The following is a 22,114-nucleotide window of genomic DNA, read 5'->3' on the forward strand; positions in this document are numbered from 1 at the left end:
GGTTAGTCAATTCACTGATACTCCCAGTAACACCCTAGAATACTTGATTCCTTTCACTTTTTGTAGTTTGGTCCTGGCTAGTCCTCAGTCCCAGGTCACTTTAATCTTCTTTTAGTGGGATGGAGGAAACAAGAGAACTGGCCAATTAGAGCTTTACTTCTGATCTTTAACTTTAGACGAGTCTTCAATGGCTCAGTAATTCTTTAATCTATTTGTTAGTCTCAGATCTTTTATTCTAAACCTTTAATGTACTCCCAAAGACTCAAAGTTTTCTCTTTATTGTAACAGTATTCTCTTTATTGATCTTGAGCCTAAAAACAAAAATCTGTCTTCCTAAGTGATCTTCCTTAACATCCTACTCCTGCCCTTCAAAACTCCTGGTAACCATCTTCTTCTCCCCTCCCCCCTTTCCCCCTCTCCCTCTGCCTTACTCCTCAGAGAAAGAAGCATTCCTATATTCCCTTTCCCCTCCCCCTTCTTCCCATCTTCCAGCAGCACAAGAGTGAATTTTAGCCTAGGGCCAAAAGCATTAAAGATGGAGGTAGAAGACAAAGGTTTGAGTGGGAGCTCCAACCTTTCCTAACCCCTTTTTTCTCTCGGTAAGGAAGAAAGTGCTTTGCAAATATGAAAGAGCTATTAAATTGTATCCTGTTTCTAATTTTCTCATCAGCCTTAAAAGCTCTTTCTTCTTCACTTACCACCTTCCTAAGGCAGAGGAAAAGTCCTTCCTCCCTGTAAAGACTAATCTTTTCACTTCCACCCTTCCAGCCGTTTTCAGGCTCCATTAAACACTGGAAGGGCCAAGATTTAAGAATACCTTGAAGGACCAAGCTGTGTCAATTGATGCAGTGTATTTTTTTAATCCAAAAGACAGAAATAGAGATAGGAGGATGAAAGATTTGTGCTTCAAACTAAAATTATAGGTTTGTAATCATTTGTATTTAAAGTACATTGGCACATCTAGGAAAAATGACTGTAAATTATAGTTAAAAACAAAAATTTTGTGTCAAATGATGTGCTTAATGCTTTTCATTAATCACACCTCCTTTCTTCCATCTCTGATATGTTTAGGGTAGCAATTCCTGGTTCTAAATGCTATGTTTGGGGTTTAACACTAAAGGATGAAATGGATGTAGACACCAAATGTTGGGGTTCAGTCATGTGAAGAATTCACAATAGCCATTCTCTTTTGCAAAAGATAGATTTATCTAGGAGAACACTTTACAGACAAAAAGAAGAGATACACTAGGCACTGGGAGTGGTTAATGGTAGATATGAAATAGAGTTGGCAAGGAAAGTGGTTTTAACAATTAACAATGGAGAAGACAAGTTCCCTAGTGGAATTCACAATTAACCAGAAGAAAGGAAATGCTCCATGAGATGGGAGTGTACCATTGACTGGCAGGCTAAATCTGTAGTGTTTTAACAGCCTAAACGGAGAAGCTCTAACAAGCAGAAAGACACCATGAGGCAGAAGGGTGTGTGGGACTGATCCAAAGGGGTTCTGCATAGATGGCGTGGGCCGTGGACAGATTTATAAGAGAAATTTAACCTCAGGGGTTTGACATAATTTGGCTTTCTGACTTGTCACGGAAAAGTGGGACTACCCATAACCTTCACAGAGGGCGGGACTATATGGTTAAACTAATCCCCACCAGTGCCCTTCCCTGTTGTTTTAGGAAATAATACTTCAGGCTTTCGGTGCTGACCCCACCTAGAAACCCAGGACCTCATCATTCTCCACTTGTTCTCTGTCTCACAAAATACTTCTCTTCAACACACAAGGGCTATTTTCTAGTCTCACTATCCCAAAAGACTTTATTTTCTCAGTGTCTAGCACAGTGAACTCACTGTTCATGGTAAATGGTTATTTAATTAAATTGAAATCCCCATACCTAATCAAGTGATCATCCTTTTTCTCTTTCCCCCTTCACAGCCAAAAGTCTTTATAGAATTATCTATCCTCATTCATTCAGTGAATAGATATCAAGCACTTTCTGTTTGCTAAGCTTTCTCAGCCAAACTGAGAGTGTTATGCTAAAGTTCCCTTTTAATGGGGTGACCAGTTTCTCCAATTGTCCTATTTCGTTTTTCTGCCTTAGGTTATAACTATCCCCTCTTAATGTTTGAGATAAAGGTTTTATAGACATTCCTTAATGTTTGACAAGATAAAGGTTTATCCATTTCAGATGTCATTAGAATATCAGTAACCTCTCTCTTATTAGGTTATCTCCACCTAGTACCTCCATTATATCATTGTTCTTGTTATTCCATAAAAAGCTCTCCCTGCCCCAATACTCTTTGAGATGAAAGTCTCGTCTAGCCCTGGGATCAACATGGATGCATTGATCCCAGTATTTCTCTCCATTTAATAAATTATTGAATTGGTCTCTAATCTCTGTCTTGCTCAGTTTTTTTCAGCATCACAAGAGGCAGGGTGGTGTAGTGGATAGAATTAATTCAATGATCAGCTCTGGGAAGCTAGACAAGCCCCTTCACCTTAGTGCCCATAAGCAATTCTCTGATTATGACCAGTATTGATAAGTATGTGTAGAAGGAATTTCCTAAATCTGGTATAGGAATTCTATATCAAAAGAAGGCACAGGCTCTGCTCCCCCTCCTCACAAAGTTCTAGGTCCTATGCTAAGTGATGGAGATTCAGAGAGAAAACAAAACTTGTCTTTGTCTTCAATAATAATAATGTGGATCTGTACAAATATAATGTAAATTTTTGGGGGGAGAGGTTTATTTGTTGGGGGAATGGGAAGATCAGCCTGGGTTAAGGAGGTGATCTTTGGGCTAAGTTTTGGAGGAAGCTAAGAAGAAAGTTTAAGGGGTAGAAATGAGGAGGGAAGATATTTCAAGCAGCCAGAGAGTCCTATACAAAGTTACAGAATTGGAAGAATGTCAGATGGGTTTTTCCTTGTTGCTCTCTCTACAGCATTCAATGTTATGGATCACTTCTCTGTATCCTCCTGCTGGATAGTTAATTTTCTCTAAACTGTCACGATGCTGCTCTTTCCTGGTCTTCTCTTGACCTGTCAGACCTCTATTCCCCATTAACCATAGCTGGCCAATAGGCTCCAAATCCTGGAAATTCTTCTTGTTTCCTCATATTGCTCAGTTGCAACCAACTCTTCATGGCTCTATTTTAGGTGTTCTTGGCAAAGATACTGGACTGGTCTGCCATTTCTTTCTCCAGACCATTTTTCAGGTGAGGAAACTGAGGTAAACAAGGTTCAAGGACTTGCCCAGAGTCACATAGTAAGTGAAATGAAAATGAGTCTTCCCAATTCCAAGCCCAGTGTTTGTTCTCTTTGTCCACTGCCTCACTAGCAGTTTTTCCCTTAGATACAAGCCCACAAAGTAATACCATCAACTTCTACAGGTTCAGCTATTCTCCTGAGTCAGTCTTGAATCACCAAAAGACATCTTTTGGATAACTATAACAGGATATCCCAGAGGCACCTGAAACTTAACCCCTGCAAAACAAAACTCACTTGGGTTACTAGCATCCACCTCAGTGTCTCCCCAATCCCTCACTCCCATTCTCATCCTTACCCTAGAGCTACCACTCTGTTGCCAAATCTCGTTGGTGATGACATTTCTCATTTAAGTTCCCATGTCTCTACTCACAAGGCCATCTCCCTAGTCTCAGTTGGTCTTTTGGGATCAAGTGTCTTCTTACTCCAATCCATTCACCACTCAGGTGCCAGTGATTTTTCCAAAGTATTAGTCTCAACTATGTCTCTCTCACACACACATCCCAGTACAGATTTTTGTTGCTTTTCTTTGAGTCTTCTGACATGTTTGACTCTCTATGACTCCATTTATTTATTTTGTTTTGCATATGCTCAATAAATTACAACTTAAAATATAAACTCCAGAATAGACTATCAAGTACGCCATTTGGTGTGTAAAGTTCTTCATTAAATTGGTTTCCTGTGCCTTCACACTCTCAGCTGCCCATATTGGGAATGCCCACCTCTGCTTTTTCCTTTCTCTGGCTCACCTCAAGTCTTGGTTCAAATATCCTACTTCCTGGCACATGATTTTTCCCACTCCCTTTCTCCATCTCCTTCTTGGCCTGCCTGTGTAAGGCTCTCTGCTCCTAGATTACCTTCCATTTACGCTGTATTTATATTATATGTACCAAGTTATCTACATGTTGACTTCCTCATTAAAATGTAAGCTTCATAAAGGCAGGGACTATTTTTTAACTTTTCTTTGTATTCTTAGGAAATAAACATAGCCTGATTTATTTTATTGAGAGACTTTTTATTTTCTGAAACAGTTCTCTTTTGGTTTCCTTGTACTGTAGTTATATCACTTAGTTTCCCCTGTCTGATCCTTTTCCCTTCTATAATGTGAATCCCTAGGAAACTCCCTGATCCCTACCTTGTTCTGACTAGCAATTTCTAATAATCCCCTTAACCCTGGGGTAACCCCCTGGGAATCTCTGCTGTGACCAGCAGTCTCTAATTGGACCTGTTCCAGGATAAAGATATTCCCAAGAATATTTCTGCAGTTTGGCTCTTCTGATAAAGCCTACAGGTGACTCCTGCTTGGGGGTTTGGTCTGCAGTAGCCTCTTTTGGCTAGAAGCAATCTAAACCAATCCTGTAATTTTTTCCAATAAATACCTTGTGAACTCTGGTTTCATCTCTCTAGCTGCCCCCTTTGTGTGTTTATATAACTTGTTTGTAACTCCCCTTAGTGAACTTCCTTGAGTAAGACAGTACTTTATTCAGAATTTCAATTCTTTTGTACATTTTTAACATATATTGGATGGAGAAAAATTTGGAACACAAGGGTTTGCGAGGGTGAATGTTGAAAACTGTCTTTGCATATATTTTGAAAATAAAAAGCTATTATTTAATAAAAATTACAATTCTTTGACCCAGAAAATGTCCTTTTTTTTTTTTTTCTTGTGGTGAAGTAATGGGGGTTAAGTCATTTAGCCTGTAAGAGTCAAGTGTCTGAGGTGAATTTGAATTCAGGTCCTCTTGACTCCAGGACCTGTGCTCTATCTATTGCACTAGCTGCCCCCTTACTTTATTTATTGATTACTTGTTAATCTGATTTTTATACAGACTTGACAATTAAGTTGGAAAAGATGTTCCCTCAGATTCCTTTTAATTAGGTAATTTTGTGATTTCAACCTCTATCTGAAGATTGAGCTCCACAGCCACATATCTTAATTCATCAGATATTTATTAACCATACGCTGTGTGTAAAGCCACTGTTCTAGGTATGGAGGATTTAAAAAAAAAAAAAAAGCTTTTATATAAAATAATATTTTAATTCTTTAGAAATTTACAACTGAAAAGAGGACAGACATGGAAATACAACTAAGATATAAAAAAAATTGAGGTAAGCACAAAAAAGAGGGCTTGACAAAGTGCCTGAGATTAATAATTGAGGGAGAACTCACTTTCACCTATAATGAGGGGTAGAGTAAAGGAATGGGAGGTGTTGGAAAAAAAAATCTTGGTTAGGACTTTGTCCTAATGGATCAGGAGAGCTCAGGAAAAGGAAACAAAATAGAGATTTATGATGGCACACAGGCACACGCATTGCACATGACTGGGCTACGGTTTCAAACTGCCCACTGCTTTTTCAGACAACTTGTCCTAATAAGAGCAAGATGCTCCTGATCGCTGTTATTTTCTGTCCCATTGGACTCTGCGACACTCCTGGCGTTTTCTAGGACATTGGAGTGGTTTGCCATTTCCTTCTCCGGCTCGTTTTACATTTGAGGAATTTCCACAGGCAACAGGAGTGAAGTGTCTGAGGCTGCGGCCTGGCACAAGGCAGTCCTGCCAAGTACAGGTTTCCCAAAAGGGACAGGCCATTGTGTCTCAGCCTCTCCCCTGCAGCATCCTCCTGGGCAATGAGATTTAAGATAAAGAGGCAGGGACCAAATGAATTGTGGCTGCTGCTGACTAACAGGAAATATAAAAAACTTGGGATGGGATCAAAGGCGCCAGGGGAAGATTAGTCAGAGTGGAAACTATGGGGTGATTCAGACTGATGCAGCACGATTTTACTAGAGATAGGGATGAGATAGCTAGCTTCTTGGAGGAGGTAGGGAGTCCCCGAGTTTGGTTTTGGAGAATCTTGAGTTTACCTTTACTTTAGACAGGTCATTACTCTTCTCCAGCCTCCACTCCTTACTCTGGACTTTTCCTACCATATTTTCCCAGATACTTTCCCTGATTTTCAGCTTCCAAATTTTATAAACTGCCTTCCCCATTAGAATGTAAGCTCCTTATTTACCGTCTAGAAATACCTAGAATAATTAGAATGAAGGTAATGACTTTTGCTTGTATTTGTATTCCTAGCACTTAGCACCGTGCCTAATTAATAATTTAGTACTTAATACATAATTTCTTGGCCTGACTTGATTTTACAAAGTATCTTTCATTTACTATTAGAGATGGAACTGGGAATGGTGGGAATCTATACTAGTCTTGGTGGTTAACAGGAGTAAAGTGATGGAGGGAGGAAAGGTAATTTTAGAATAGTGGACAAAAAGAGGGCAGTTTTATTGGGACATAGAATATGTGTAAGGTAAGTCTGGAAAGGTAGGCTAGAGTAAAATGTGGAGAGCCTTGAATGCCAGATCAGGAGCCTATATTTCATTTTGTAGGCAATAGGAAGATACTGAAACTCTTTGTCAGAAAAAAATTCTAATTCTAAGAAATGAGGAAATAATGCTAACCAACCTTATTTGGAAGAACAATGAACAAAACCCCAAGCCATTGTAAAGGAAATTTGGTGAATGATGAAAAATAATAATTATTAATTACAATTATGTAATTAAAAAAAAAAAAACAGCAACTGTTGACTCCCTCCTGTGAGGTCCCCGATAGAATTTTCTATAGAGATATTTTTGTTGTTCCTTCAGTTCAACTTTTTTCTTGGTATTTGGTTTATCATCTTTAATGGATTAAGAAAGAGGTTAAATGGCTTGCTCACAGCCAGGAAGTGTTTGAAGTCACATTTGAACTCATTTTGCTGATTCCAGGCCCAGTGCTCTAGTCATTGAACCACCTAACTGCCATAGAGCTTGTTCTGTTGTTCCCACTCTTGCTGACTCCATCTGGGATTTTCTTGGTAAAAATACTGAAGTGGCTTTACAAATGAGGATCTGAGGCAAAAAAGGGCTAAGTGACTTGCCGAAGTAACTGAGATCATATTTGGAAACAGGAAGCGGAATCTTCCTTGACTTCATGCCCAGCCACTGCCATTTTAGACATTTTTAGCTCCCCTCACTTTTTTTTTTAGTGACATCGTGGGACAATTTGTATCTGTTAGGGTTTGCATAAGGACAGATGGAACACAGATGGAAGTAGAACAGTAGAAATCTGTGCTAATGTAGATAGACTGTAATGTTCCTCCAGGTGATAATGATGGAAAGCTATTTGAAAAGAATGAATAGAGAAGTGGGGATGGGCTTGGGAATCAAAATTCCACATTGGCCGGATCTATTTTAGATCAAAAGTTGCTTCCCGGGGGCAGCTAGTTGGTGCAGTGGAAAGAGCACCAGCCCTGAAGTCAGAAGGATCTAAGGTCAAATCTGGTCTCAGACACTAAACACTTTCTGGCTGTGTGACCCTGGACAAGTCACTTAACTCCAACTGCCTCCGGGGAGGGAAAAATTCCTTCCCAGACTCTAGAATCATTTGTCTCTACAATCCAAATGACTTTAACTTTTGCAGTGAAATTGTATATATGTACACACACATAATTATAAAATTTTGCTTTCTTTACTTCTCAATGTGGGAAGGGGATGGAATTGATGAAAAGAAGAAAAAATGGATTTTTGCTGATTGAAAAAATAAAATGTAATTTAAAAAAATGTTTCCTGGTTAGGCTCCCCATGATGTTTGGGGAAAAAAGTTCCAGAAAAGGATACATTGTGGGAAGCAGGACTCTGGTGATAAAAGGATTAACTCAGAATCACAGACATCTGGTATCAAGTGAGTTTCAAGTGCTTACTGTAACTCAATAAGGAATTGGGGATCTTTAGGTTGAAGAAAGAAGGCTTTGGGGTCCAGAGACATGGTAGTGATCTTAGATTATTTGAAGGGCTATCACAAGGAAGAAAGATTAGACTTTTTCTGTTTCACACCAGAAGGCAGATCAGTACAATGAATGGGAATTGTAATAATGGCAGATTACCGTCAAGGAAAGAACTTCTATTCAAGAAGTAGAATGAGCTGGTTCAGGAGGTAGCAGGTTCCTAGTCCAGTAATAGTATTCAAGAGAAAGGTGGACAACCACATATTGGAGACTGTAATGGGGGGAATCTTGGTCTAGATGGCCCCTGAGAACTCTTGAGCTCTGACATTCTACAAAGTATATTTTTTTACAGCTCTAAACTGATAACAAAATTAATGGGTCACCATAGTCCTTAACACCTCCAATAGCAATAGCTAATATTTATATGGCATTTTAAAGTTTGCAAAATGTTTTTACAGCTTCTCTCATTGATTCCCACAATAACCTGTGAGGCAGGTGATATTACTATTATCCCCATTTTAAAGATAAAACTGAGAGAATGTAAGTGGCTTGCCCAAGTTCACATGTTCAATGTCTGAGACTGGATTCAAACTCAGGTCTTTCTGGCTCCAAATTCAGCACCCTATCCACTGTACACCCTAGCTGCTCCAATACAAAAATCCCCCCCAAATTAGCTCGTTCCTCATCATCCTCCCAGTTGTTCTGCCCCTTCAGTCTACTTATGTAGTAGTTTTACATCTAATATTCTCTGGACCCCTCTGCATCATTTGCCCATCTTATTAAGTTCCCAAGGAGCCAGAACAATGGCAGAATTAATCTCTCTGTCCTATGCTAAGCACCCCTAAGTGCCACCAAAGTCTGTTACCATGACAGAGTCTAAAGAAGGGAAAGGGAGGGCATTCAGGCTGATGATGACTCCCGTTGGTAATGTCATCTTTCAGCATATGCAAGCTTACCACTTTTTGATTCCCATCAGGTTCTGTTAGCAGCCACTCGATATCCAAGGTGTCTCTTTCTGGGAGCCCCAGCTGATGATGGCAAGGCAAAGTGACCTTCTCCTCAGCTACTTTTTTGATTTCCATGTGAGTCCCCCATGTTCCAAAATAACAGGAAACTGAAAGAGAGAGATTTTGTCAGTGATGGAAAATGGAGAGTAACACAACAAAGACAGGAGAGCAGTATTCCAGGTTTTTCAAGTGGAATGGTTGGATGACTACTTGATAAGAATGGATTTGTGTATCACTTTGGAAGATGGAGACACGTAGAGATCTCTCAGAAAATCCCTTTTAATTCTGGAACTCTAAGGTTGTTTTGTGAATCTTAGAAATGAACTTAGGATTTCCGGGTACAAATTCTAATAAATGCTGTCTATTTAACAAGTTATTTAGCTTCTTTGAGTCTGTTTCCTCATCTCTAAAATGGAAATAAGATTCTTCCATTTTTCCTTCTTTCCTTCCTTCCTCCCTCCATCCCTTCTTTCCTTTGTTCCTTCCTCTGTCCCTCCATCCCTCCCTCATTTTTTTTTTTCTTACATCACTATCATAAGAATCAAAGGCAATAATAGATGTGAAACCACCTGGAAGAAAAATATAAAGTACTATACATATATAAAACATCATTATCATCTACCAGAGTAGATTAATTTGATTCCAGAAGCTGTTTTCAACCCTTGTCTCTGCCTGACAATTTGCTTCTTTCTGTGTATAAACCCTCCACCCCCAATCATTCTCACCATTTTTATTACCATGGCAACATGAAATGTTGGAGGGTCATTTAGCAGATGAACAGACTTCCCAGAGTTCCTCAGGTTCTAGTGTCAGGCTCTCCTAGGCAAGCACACACTCTGGCTGTCACATGCAGTAGTCATAGCTGCTGACAGGGGGGAAAAATCTCTAGTCCCTTACTAATTCAAGGAAAAACTGGTGTGACCACGTTCCAACAAAGAGACTGCCTTAGGGGAGAAAGGAAGCGATTCTCCTGCTCCTGTCCCTCCACAGAACAGCAGCTCTCCCTGGCTCAAGGGGCAGTAGTCTTTGCTATAAACCCATCCCTGGGACGCAGGGCCATGCAAATCCTTTCCAGGGGACCCAGGTCCATGCAGGGCACTGCCTCATCCCCACACATGCTCCGTGGGCATGTCCTCAGAGTGACTTCAATGGACACTTTGTCTTTCTGCTGGCTTTATTCTCAGAGGACTTGCAGACCCTCTACAAGCTGTTAAATCGTCCCAACTGGGACAGCACACCAGGAAATCCTGGGGCAAATGGTCCTAACATCACATAGTCAAAGACTTTTTGTTGTTGTTTTTGCTGAGGCAGTTGGGGTTAAATGACTTGCCCAGGATCACACAGCCAGGCAGTGTTAAGTGTCACATTTGAATCCAGGTCCTCCTGACTTCAGGGCTGATGCTCTATCCCCTGTGCCACCTAGCTGCCCCAGTTATAGACTATTAAAGCTAGAAGAAACTTTGAAATCAAAATTCATGCAGACATCTTATTGTACAAATGAAACTGAGACACAGAAAGTTTCTATAAAAAGACAGCTTAATAGGGTAAAACTACTACTATACTTTCCAGTCTTATATTTTTCCCTTTTATAAGTGTCTGTTCTAAGTTAATGAACCTGTTTGATGTTCCCTATACATGACATTCCATTTCATTTTGAACGAGATGAGGTGAGATCTTTCGAGACAGTTATGAAAATCGAGTAAGACTTCATCTACTTCAGAGTTTGAGTAGGCCTGAAGGACTTTGAGGATTGAGTCAAGGGCATACCCAAGTCCTCTTCCTGCTATCCTCCCATGACATCAGCGTCTCCCTATTTCAGTCAAATATGGGCAATTATGTACTTATTGGTCAAGTACAGTTTCTTGGGTAGTTCCTACATTTAGAATGTAAGATCCTCAGCCAATAAGGATGAGGGTCAGTGGTGGGAGGGGGTATTTTCGTTAGAGATTAAAAGTGTTGACCCTGCCTCTGACAGGGCTTCCTCCCTTCCATTGTCCCTTCTCTCGAGAATGTATAACAAACTTTGGTTCTAGAGATCTCTCCAGCTTTTTTTTATTAAATGGTGACCCCTCACCATTTCTGAACCTCACAATTTCATGTCTCTCATCTCCATATCTTTGTAGATGTGATCTTTTACTTTTTGAGTACATACTCTTTTTATCTCTAGCTTCCCTGAAAACCCAGCTCAGTACCTTTTTACTCTAAACCTTTCTTGATATTCCCTGTTCTTCACACCCTTTCCATCTGGAACTTAATTTGTATATGCCTTCTCATTTACTTCTCTACAAGAAGCTTGGGATTCCACATATATGTATAAATGTAAATATATACATACACACATAGAGATATACATTCCAGTACAATATAAACTCCTTATAAACAAACAAATGCAAAGTATGTATATAGAGTTTATATAATTATGTATAAAGTTATATATAAATATAATTTATGTGCATATATTTTTATATATAAACACATACACGTACCATTCGAATATAAACTCCTTGAGGGCAGAAACTGTTTCTTTTCTTCTCTTTCTCTTTTCCTTTTTCCTCCTTTTATTTAATTTTTCTTTTCATCCTTATCCTGATACTTAATAATTTTGTTGAATTGACTGGGAATCAAATCAATTTTATTCATTTTGTTTTATGCATTATTTTTTTCAGGGTTTGAACACAGTACTAAACCTGAATGCCTGAAAATAAATATATGTATCTGTTGGGGCTATCAACTCAACTGGAGTGAAAGCTCCATTAGGTCATTCACTATAACTTCTGGTTCCTGAATTTTCTCTCCTGGAAAAAAACCAAAAAACTAAAAACTAAAACAAAACAAAATCCCTTGGAACTAGGATGGAAAGGTGTCTTCAAGGTAAGAACAAGCATCTGGGTAAGAGAAACCCAAGAACCTCAACCTACCCACCAAGTAGGTACCAATCCAATTTTATTACATATTGTTTCACTATTCCTGGAAAACTACAACAAAACCAGAAGGTTCTCTTATATCTGATTCTCTGTGTGACTATGGGCAATTCATTTACCCTTATTGGTCCCAAGTTTTCCCATTTAAAATGAAGGGACTGGACTAGATAACTGTAAGTTTCCTATGACCCTATACCCCATAGCCATCAGACAAATGGTTATCTGGAAAACATCTTGCTTTATTTCTCCTTTTGCACAAGAAACATAAACCTCAACCATTAGTCTTCCTTCTTTCCACTGTCAGATGATGATTTTTTTTTTCAAGGTGTGAACATAGATAGCTGTTTGTGTGTCCCAGGCAAAGTTTGAACATGGCTCCCCCAAGGTTCAAAATTTTCATTTTATTTGTATTTATGTACACAATTCCTTAGCTCCCTCTGTATCAGTGACTTTTGTTCTTTTTCTTGTGTAGCTCATGTTTGAAACAGCATGGATTTTCTTTCTCTCCAGTTTCCTGGATCTTTTACTTCCAGACAAGGATAGGATCCACAGAGTCAAAAGCTGAGTTGCCCATGCCTTTTAACGTGGTTGCTTAAATTTCTCAATGTTTGATTATACTCATCCATTTAAAATATAAAGTTAACTAAAGTAAGGGGTCATATTTCCTCCCTTTACTATATCTCGTTCAAGGATACACCATTAGGATATATATACTTCTGGGTATTCAATACACAGTATTTAGCATCCGTCAATTAATATAATAAAATGTCAGCACATGATCTACCAAACTGAGTTCTGTTCCTTTGTTTCTTCAAATAATAATAAAATTGCTTAAAATTAAACAAAAAAAATCTAAATGAATCTCTTTCTTGTCAATTCAAAATACCACAGAACTATTTAAGATCACATCTGGGTCATTCTGAGTTTCTTCATCTGTAACATGAAAGGAGTTGGGCTAGATGTCCTCTGAGGTCCTTTCCAGCTGTAATGTATGATCCTGTCATGCCCATTTTCACATAAGGAAATCAAGGCCCTGTTCACCAAATCTTACAAAGTGGAAAATTTCCCTTATTTCTATTCCTGAACATGCACTACTTGTCCTTATTTTTTATGTAAACAAATAGTATTTTATTTTTCCAATGACATGTAGAGATAGTTTTCAATATTCATTTTTATAAGATTTTGAGTTTCGAATTTTTCTCTTATCCTTCCCCAAGATGGCAAGCAGTCTGATGATATAGGTTGTAACATTACCTGCTCCCTAAACAGTGAATGAAACGAATGTGGAAATGTACCTCTAGGCCACTAGAGGGAATCATAGGCTCAATTATTCACAGCCGCAATCACCATCACCAACAAAAAAAATGGGTGGGGGAGGAGAAAGGCCTTGGTATTGTATGTTTAGGAAATTCAGGATATTCATCAAATATGTATTTTTTTCCCCCACCCAATCTTCCTTTTCCTAAAGCCTCAATACCACTTTCACCCCTTCTACAGATTTCAGAGTCCTGTCTGATGGCCCAGGGTCCATGAGCCCAGCCTAAACCAATTAAACAGATTAATTTTTACAAACACTTTTATAATTAATATTATTTTAATATAATTTACACATTTTACATATTATAATAATTTTATTATTAATTTCCACACAAGTTCACAGCATCAGTAATGCTCACAATACTACTTTTGAGCTTAGGTTTGCCTCATAGCCTCCTCAGAAAGACAGGGGACAGTTCATGAAAAAAAAATGGACATGATAAGTCATGTCCACACACAAATTGGCAGATGATTTGTGAAAGAGGAGTTCTGGCAAAATGCTGTGACCTTCTGGACAAGAACCATGCACTGGGTCACTTCAAAGAAGGAAGAGATGCTTTTGCAACATGAATAATATGGAAATATGTTTAAGATTATTGTACATTATAGCTTATGTAGAACTGCTTGCTTTCTTGGGGAAGAAGGGAAAGAAGAAAAGGAAGGGGAGAAATTTGGGACTCAAAATCTTACAAAATTGAATGTTGAAAGCTATCTTTACATGTAATTAGAAAAAAAAAATATGATTAATTGGGAAAAAAAGAAAAAATGCTTTTTTCCTACTCTAACCACTCTCCTTACTATAGATTCTTTATCTGAAGGATTCATTTTACACTTCACAAATATAGAAACTGAGAAGTTGATAGAGCCAGAATTTTAATCCAGATCCTCTGGGTCTAGAATCAGTATTATTTCCACTAAGTAAGTAAACCGAGTCTTCGAGGAACAAAGTAATTTCCCCCAAATAACACAGCTAGTGAGAGAGACCAGAAGACAAGGGCAATAGAGGAAGGTCAGGATTTTGCTTTGTTGTTTCTCTTTGGGGGAGTGGGAGGAACAAACATTGCCTGCTTTAGCTAGAAGCCAGGAAGCAGATAGATGGCTCAGTTTAGTAAAACACAGGCTCTGGAGGCAGAGAGACTTATCTTTCTGAGCTCAAATCTGGCCTCAGACACTTCCTAGCTGCGTGACCCTGGGCAAGTCACTTAACCCTACCTGCCTCAGTTTCCTCATCTGTAAAGTGAGCTGGAGAACAAAGTGACACTCTAGTATCTCTGTCAAGAAAACCCCGTGGATAGTGTAGTGCCTGGGGTCACAAAGAGTCAGACAGGACTGAACAACTATCTCAACTCATCTAAAATATAGAAGTTGCTCTATCTCCCATCCTCCCGTTTTTGTATTCTCTTTCTACGCAGTGTCTTATTTCTCTGCTGGCTTCCAAACCCAACCTTGACAGCCTTTGAGAGGTCAGAGTTGTTAATTCTGTAACCTTGGAGGGAGTTCCAAAAAGAGACTTCCCCATACAAATGAAATCACAGGCCTGGACCCAAAAAAAGTCTCACTCCTGAATTTTAAAAGGAGGTTCTTTGAAGATTAAAATCTTTCCACTCTCAAAGAAATGAACCAAACGAAAGATTTCCAGATATCCCAACAAGCAACCTAAAAATATTTTTAGTCTGGGAGATGAAAGGGAAAGTTCCTTCATATCATATTCTTTTGAAATGTACCTACTCTGCCTGCTCATTAAATGGTTTCTGAATGTGAGGTATGCATGTAGCAAAACAGACACTCAGCACGTAATAATGTCATAATGATGGTTAACACATGTACAGCGTTTATGGTTACAGAAAACTTGTATATGTACTTTCATCTAATGCTCTTACCAAACCTTCCAGGTAAATGGTATGAAAGCTTCAGTTTCTTTTCTAAAGATGAAGAAGAGGCTAGTTGATTCTTTCAAGTTTACTTCATGATTAGGTATTAGAACAGAAATTCCAATCCAGTTCTGAAATGAGGTTCCATGAACTTTCGACCATCCCTTACTGACTTTCTTATACAACTAAAACCCCTTCCTCTCTCTCTTAATTTAACAAATGATTACTAAATAATGACTAAATTGCTAGTAATTATAGTAAATTATTAGTGGACTAGACAATGAAATAATTTGATCTAGATTCTGCCCCAGATCTAATCTGCCTCTGATAAAATCTGGTGGGATGATAAGTCATGTCCATGCACAAATTGGCAGGTGACTTGTGAAAGAGGAGTCCTGGCAAAATGCTATGAAAATTAAGGATCACAAGATCAGAGATTTGAGGTTGGAAGGAACCCTACTGGGTGGTTGTAAGCACCCTACTGGGTGCAGTGGCAGGCAGAAACAAAAATGGGAATTCCAATTTCTTTGCAACAATTTATTAACAGTTCATTAAGTTTCTATGACCAAGGCACTATCCTACTTATTGGGAATACAAAGATAAAAATAAAAATTTTCTCTGTTCTCAAGGAGAACTACAGTTGTAGTCAGAAAGACCCAAGTTCAAATCCTGCCTGATATATCTACTAGTGGTGGGACCCTGAATAAAATCCCTTCACCTCCCTGAATTTCATTTTTGTCATCTATAAAATGAGGGAGCTGGACTTGATGGCCTTCAGGGTCACTTCTAGCTCTATATCTATAAATAGGCCTTTGAAAGGCTTCCAAATAGGAAGTTTTAGTTTTTGCTTTTATGGTGTAATGCTTGAGAAACTGAGCAAGATAGAGATTAGAGAACAATTTAATAATTTATTTAATGGAGAGATTTACTGGGACCAAATGGATCCATGTTTGGTCCCAGGGCTGAACGAGACTATCATCTCAAAGAATCCAGCAGTGAATGTCAGACACAAGATTCTTTTATAGGGTAACAAGAACAATGACCTAATGGGGGAGGCACTTAGAATGACATAATGGGAGGTACTGGAGAGGCTCCTGATATTCCAATGATGTCTAAAATGGATGAAGACCTTTATCCCATCAAACATTAGGAGGGAATGATTATAGCCTAAGGTCTAAGATTTAAGACCTTTATCTTATCAAACATTAACAGGGAATGGTTATCATTTTGGAGAGTAGTTTGGAACTATGCTCAAAAAGTTATCAAACTGTGCATACCCTTTGATCCAGCAGTGTTACTACTGGGATTATATCCCAAAGAGATTATAAAGAAGGGAAAGGGACCTGTATGTGCACGAATGTTTGTGGCAGCCCTTTTTGTAGTGACTAGAAACTGGAAACTGAATGGATGTCCATCAGTTGGAGAATGGCTGAATAAATTGTGGTATATGAAAATTATGGAATATTACTGTTCTGTAAGAAATGACCAACAGGATGATTTCAGAAAGGCCTGGAGAGACTTACACGAACTGATGCTGAGTGAAATGAGCAGGACCAGGAGATCATTATATACTTCAACAACAATACTATATGATGACCAGTTCTGATGGACCAGGCCATCCTCAGCAACGAGATCAACCAAATCATTTCTAATGGAGCAGTAATGAACTGAACTAGCTATACCCAGAAAAAGAACTCTGGGAGATGACTAAAAACCATTACATTGAATTCCCAATCCCTATATTTATGCACACCTGCATTTTTGATTTCCTTCACAAGCTAATTGTACAATATTTCAGAGTCTGATTCTTTTTGTACAGCAAAATAACGTTTTGGTCATGTATACTTATTGTGTATCTAAGTTATATTTTAATATATTTAACATCTACTGGTCATCCTGCCATTTAGGGGAGGGGGTGGGGGGGTAAGAGGTGAAAAATTGGAACAAGAGGTTTGATAATTGTTAATGCTGTAAAGTTACCCATGTATATATCCTGTAAATAAAAGGCTATTAAATAAAAAATAAATAAATAAATTAATTAAAAAAAAAAAAAACAAAAACAGGGAATGGTTATAACCTGAGGCAGAGTAACTGAATAGGACAATTAGAGAAACTGGGTCAGGACATTAAAAGAGAACTGTGGCATAGCAATAGGATTTCCTCTATTCCCTATTTTTCTTTTTCTTTTTTTAAATGGTATTTTATTTTTTCTAATCACATGTAAATGTAATTTAGCATTCATTTTTAAAGATATGATTTTTAAGTTCCAAATTTTTCTCTCTTTCTACCTAGGACAGTAAGAAATTTGATACAGGATATCTTCCTAAAAATCTTATTAAGCTCATCAGCCTACTTTTTTTCTCTTACCCCTTTTCAAAAAAAGTGACAATATATACCCATCTCCAGTCCAGTGATGCCTTTCCTATCTGCCAGAGCTGGTTAGAGATCCCTGACAGGGGCTTAATCATTCAAACCATGACTTCTTTTTGCATTTCAGGATATAGTTAGGACAGGCATGGTGACCTGAACTCTTTGAAGACATTTTTATGCTCTTTTTAATAATTTCCTTACTGACCATAGACTTCAATTTCCTGTTTATATATTTCTTCTTTTTTCTTAATCATTCTCTAAAGCAGAGAATTACAGAGCAGAAATATTACTATTGTTGAATGGTTCTGTCTTGTCCCAGACATTAATTCTCATCTTTCCATCCCCATCATTCTTATTTATTCCAAATTCTTTGTCTAGCCTTCAAGGTGGCTGAAAAAGTCCATTTTTATTATTTTTGAGCCAAAAAGCTTCTGGGCATTTAAAAAAAAAAAATGAAACCACTCTCATCTTTTGTACTCATCTTCATCTTCAGTACCTGGTTCTTGCTTTTATCATTTGTACCTGACCTTGGAAAACCGGAATCAGTGAGCTCTCTGTGGCTTGTACTGGTTCTTTTAGACACTTTCCCCTTTTCTTGTCAACTCTACACTCTCCATCTCTCTTGAGTCCCTAGCCCTCTTACCATTTGAGTGACTGTACTCTGCTAAGCCCTCAGTCTTGCATTACTCCCATGATTTACTACCTTTGCTCCTACACTTGTGCTACTGAATGAAGATAGAGAAAATCACACAACCTCACCTGGGCCTTCACTGCTGCAAGGCAATTCTACTATGCTACAATCTACTAGACCTTTCTTATTGACTTATCCCACTTGCCAAAGTGAATCTTCCAAACCTTTTCATCCTTCCCTAAACCTCTTATGGCTCTTCCTTCCCCCACTCTCCAAGATGAGAACCCTGCCTCATAATTTACAAAAAAAAAAAAAAAATTGAGGCCTTTAATTATGAGCTCCCTACTTTCTCCTTTCTCATCTCACACCATTCATTTGCCTTTTACTCCTCATTTCTCCTTCACCCCTCTCTCACATTTATTCCTAAGGCTAATCCCTCTGTGATCCCATTCCATCTTGCCTTCTCAAAGACAGTGCTTCTCTGTCATCCCCACTCTCTCACTTATTTTTTCTTTTGTTCTAAGTGAAAATTTTTATATTTAATTTTTTCCAGTTGAGAGAGTGCAACTTCTAGAAGAAATATAGCAGTAATCCTAAAGCCCCCAGACCTTAGGAGTGCTATTGTTCTAACAATCTGTCAATGATCTTCTAGCTTTAGGAATACTATAGTCCTACAAATTTAGCAGACTGCCAGATAACAATCTGTGGCTCAGTGATGACAGGGTTTCTGAAACAAATGGTGAGGTAGGTGCATACCAGATCACTCCTCAACCCCACCTCTAAACCATAAAATTCAATACTGAGATGCAAACCAGACAACTCCTCAGTTCAGTTCTACTTCTAAAATTAGCATATCAGTGACATGAAGGACCAGTTTTCTGTCTTTTCCTATAAATTGATCTTCTTACTCCTGGTTCCTTGCTAAATCCTTTTGGAACATAGTCTGTTTGAAGTTACAATTATAATAATTTTTGTCCCTTGACTTGGAGATGGGTTCAAGCTGGCAAATTCTTTTTCTTTTCTTTTCTTTTTTTCTTTTTTGGTTGAGGTAATTGGGATTAAGTGACTTCCCCTGGGTCATACTGCTAGGAAGTGTTAAGTATCTGAGGGCATATTTGAACCTCCTGACTTCAGGGCTGGTGCTCTATCCATTGCACCACCTGGCTGCCCCCTAAGCTTACAAACTCTTTTGAGATCATTCTTGACACTGGTCTGCAAACCCAACCTTTTGGGGTCTCTTTTGAACCTCAATACAATTATGTGATAATTGAAAATTGTATTTTTTATATTCTTTTAAATGTTGAATTCTAAATTCTCTCCCTTCTTCTTACCACTTCCCCACCCACTGAGAAGGCAAGCAATATATCAATTACACTTGTAAAATCGGGCAAAGTATATTTTTATCTTAATCATTTTTTTTAAAAAGCAAGAAAAATTAATTTAAAAAATTATACTTCAATTAGTACTCAAAGTTCATCTGTTCTCTCTCTGGAAGTAGAGAGCATTTTTTTTTTTTTTTTAATCACGAGTTCTTTGGAATTGTCTACTAAAACTATGACAGATGATTATCATCACTCCATTGCTCTCTCATTTCTTTCCTTTTTTTTCTCTCATTTATTTTCAACTCTTCCCTGTTTACTGGCTCCTTCCCTACTGCCTACAAATGTCTCCGTCTCCCCAATCCCTTGCAAAAAAATTCTCACTTACTCCTTATATTCACACTAATTCTCTCCTATATATCTAATGCACTTTGTGGCTAAACTCTTTGAGAAAGTTGCCTATAAAAGGTGCCTCCCCTTATTTCTCTTTTCTTAATCCCTTATTTTCAATTTTATCATTCCTCTGAAATTGCTCTCTCTAAAATTACTGATGTTCTTAGTTACCCGATCTGATGGCCTTTTCTCAAGATCCTTTTTTCCTCCTTGGTACTCTCTCTTGGTTTGGGGGGCACTCCTCTAACCTCGATCTTCTCCCATCTATCTGACTGTTCTTAGTCTCCTTAGCTGGATCCTTATCCAGAACATGTCGTCTAACCCCCCTAGGCATACCTTACGCTTCTGCATGGGTTCTTTTCTCTCTCTATTATTTGCCTTGGTGATCTCATCAGTTCCCATGGCTTGATTTAATTACCAACTCTATGTTGATGTTTCTTAAAACTTGAGTTTAAGATTATCAGTGCGCTGTGATAATCAATTGTGCTCTTATTCCTGCATATTCACTAGACCTTTTAAACTCCATCTGGCCAAAACTTCCCCCTAAACCTTCCTCACTTCCAAACATCCATACACACCCCTTTTCTCCTTGAACACAATGTAGATTTCGTCACCTCAGGCCTGGATTATTGTAATAACTTCTGGGGGTCTACCTGCCTCAACTCTCCCCACTTGAATCCACCCCACCTTCAGCCACGAAAGTGATTTTTCTAAGGCACAGGGCCAATCATATCACCCTCCTACTCACTAAATGCCATTGCTCCCTACTGCCTCCAGGCCTTCAGAGACCTTGAGAACATTTTCCCTCTGCTGTCTTTCTAGTCTTCCCCCAGAGCTAGCTCAGAGTTGGGGAGGCCCCAAAGGAAAGTGTGGGAGTGTTAGACTGACTACCAGACTGAAGGTGCACAGAGACGTTGTGCTGACCTCCTCGTTATACCTCTGTGAAACCCGACATTACATCAGCACCATGGCAGGAAACGGAGTCGCTCCATTTAAATTGTCTTAGGAAGATTCTGAAGGTCATCCACTAGACACTGAGGGCCTTTTTTGAATTAGCATTCCGGCTCTGCTGCAGAGAACACACCTCAGTTGGGCTGGGCACGTTGTTCAAATGCCAAATGTGCACTTGCCAAAAAGATTATTTTATGGAGAATTCACACTCAGGGTGTATCTAAGAACTTAGAATCAGTTTTGACATGGGAGACACAGCATGGCGGGCCCCCATCAGAGAAGATATGGAGCTCTATGAACAGAATTGAACTGGCCCAAAGGAAACATGAAATGGGCAAAGTTAGAGAGTCCAGCCCAAATGTTCACAGGGACTATTTGGGCCTGACCTGGGGTAGAGCATCATGAGCCCACAGAGGTCTGATGGGCCCCAGCCAGACACACTATAACGGGACTTTAACATAATAATGCCATTTTGGTCATACAGAAACAACAAAAAGACCCAAAACACGGGTCTTTGGCTGTTCACAAGCTGCTCAGTCTCTCAGCTCTGGGTATTTTTTCTGGCGGTTTATCCTTCACCTTCATTTTCACTTGCTGGCTTTCCCGGTGTTATATAGATAACCTAAAAGCATTAACCTAAAGAGAACCAGGTGTATCTGGTGGATCCTCAATCTATGAAAAGAGATAAAGAATATAACTCTTTCCCTTTCTTACAAAAATAGGGCACTCTGAAGACAAAATGATGCAAGTGTTGTTAGATAAAGTCTGGCTATGGTAGCAACCAAACAGGTGGCCTACAAGGATGGATATGTAGTCAGGGAGGCCTGCTTTCCTTTTAATCAGTTACATTGGTTTTGTTTTTGCAAAAGCCTTTTAATTTAGTATAAGCAAAATTATTTTCATTTTGTAATGCTCTCTATCTCTTTGGTTATGAATTCTTCCCTTCTTCATAGATTTGACAGGTGTGCTATTCCTTACTTTCCTAATTTCCTTTATGTCTAAATTATATACCCATTTTCATTTTCTCTTGGTATATGGTGTGAGATATTGGTCGATACCTATTTTATGTCCTATTGTTTTCCAGTTTTGCCAGCAGTTTTTGTCAGATAGTGAGTTCTTATCCCAATGCGTGGAGTCTTTGGGTTTATCACACATAAAATTACTATAAGTCATTTATGACTGTCTTGTGTACCTAATCTATTCCTCTGAGTTACCACTTTGTTTTTTAGCCAGTATCAGATAATTTTGATGATTACTGATATATATATATATATATATATATATATATATAGTTTGAAATCTGGCAT

General features: G+C 38.6%; 1 protein-coding gene across 1 annotated transcript in view; it reads right to left on the bottom strand.

Moving 5' to 3' along the window:
* CLMP (CXADR like membrane protein) overlaps window positions 1-22,114 on the bottom strand; it is a 113,286-nt gene that overhangs the window by 17,995 nt on the left and 73,177 nt on the right. The window contains exon 3 of the mRNA XM_031960185.1: window positions 8,984-9,141. Coding sequence (XP_031816045.1) covers window positions 8,984-9,141 — 158 coding nt within the window. The remainder of the gene's footprint in view (window positions 1-8,983; window positions 9,142-22,114) is intronic.

This window comes from Sarcophilus harrisii, chromosome 3 (assembly GCF_902635505.1).
Source record: "Sarcophilus harrisii chromosome 3, mSarHar1.11, whole genome shotgun sequence".
Taxonomy (NCBI): domain Eukaryota; kingdom Metazoa; phylum Chordata; class Mammalia; order Dasyuromorphia; family Dasyuridae; genus Sarcophilus; species Sarcophilus harrisii.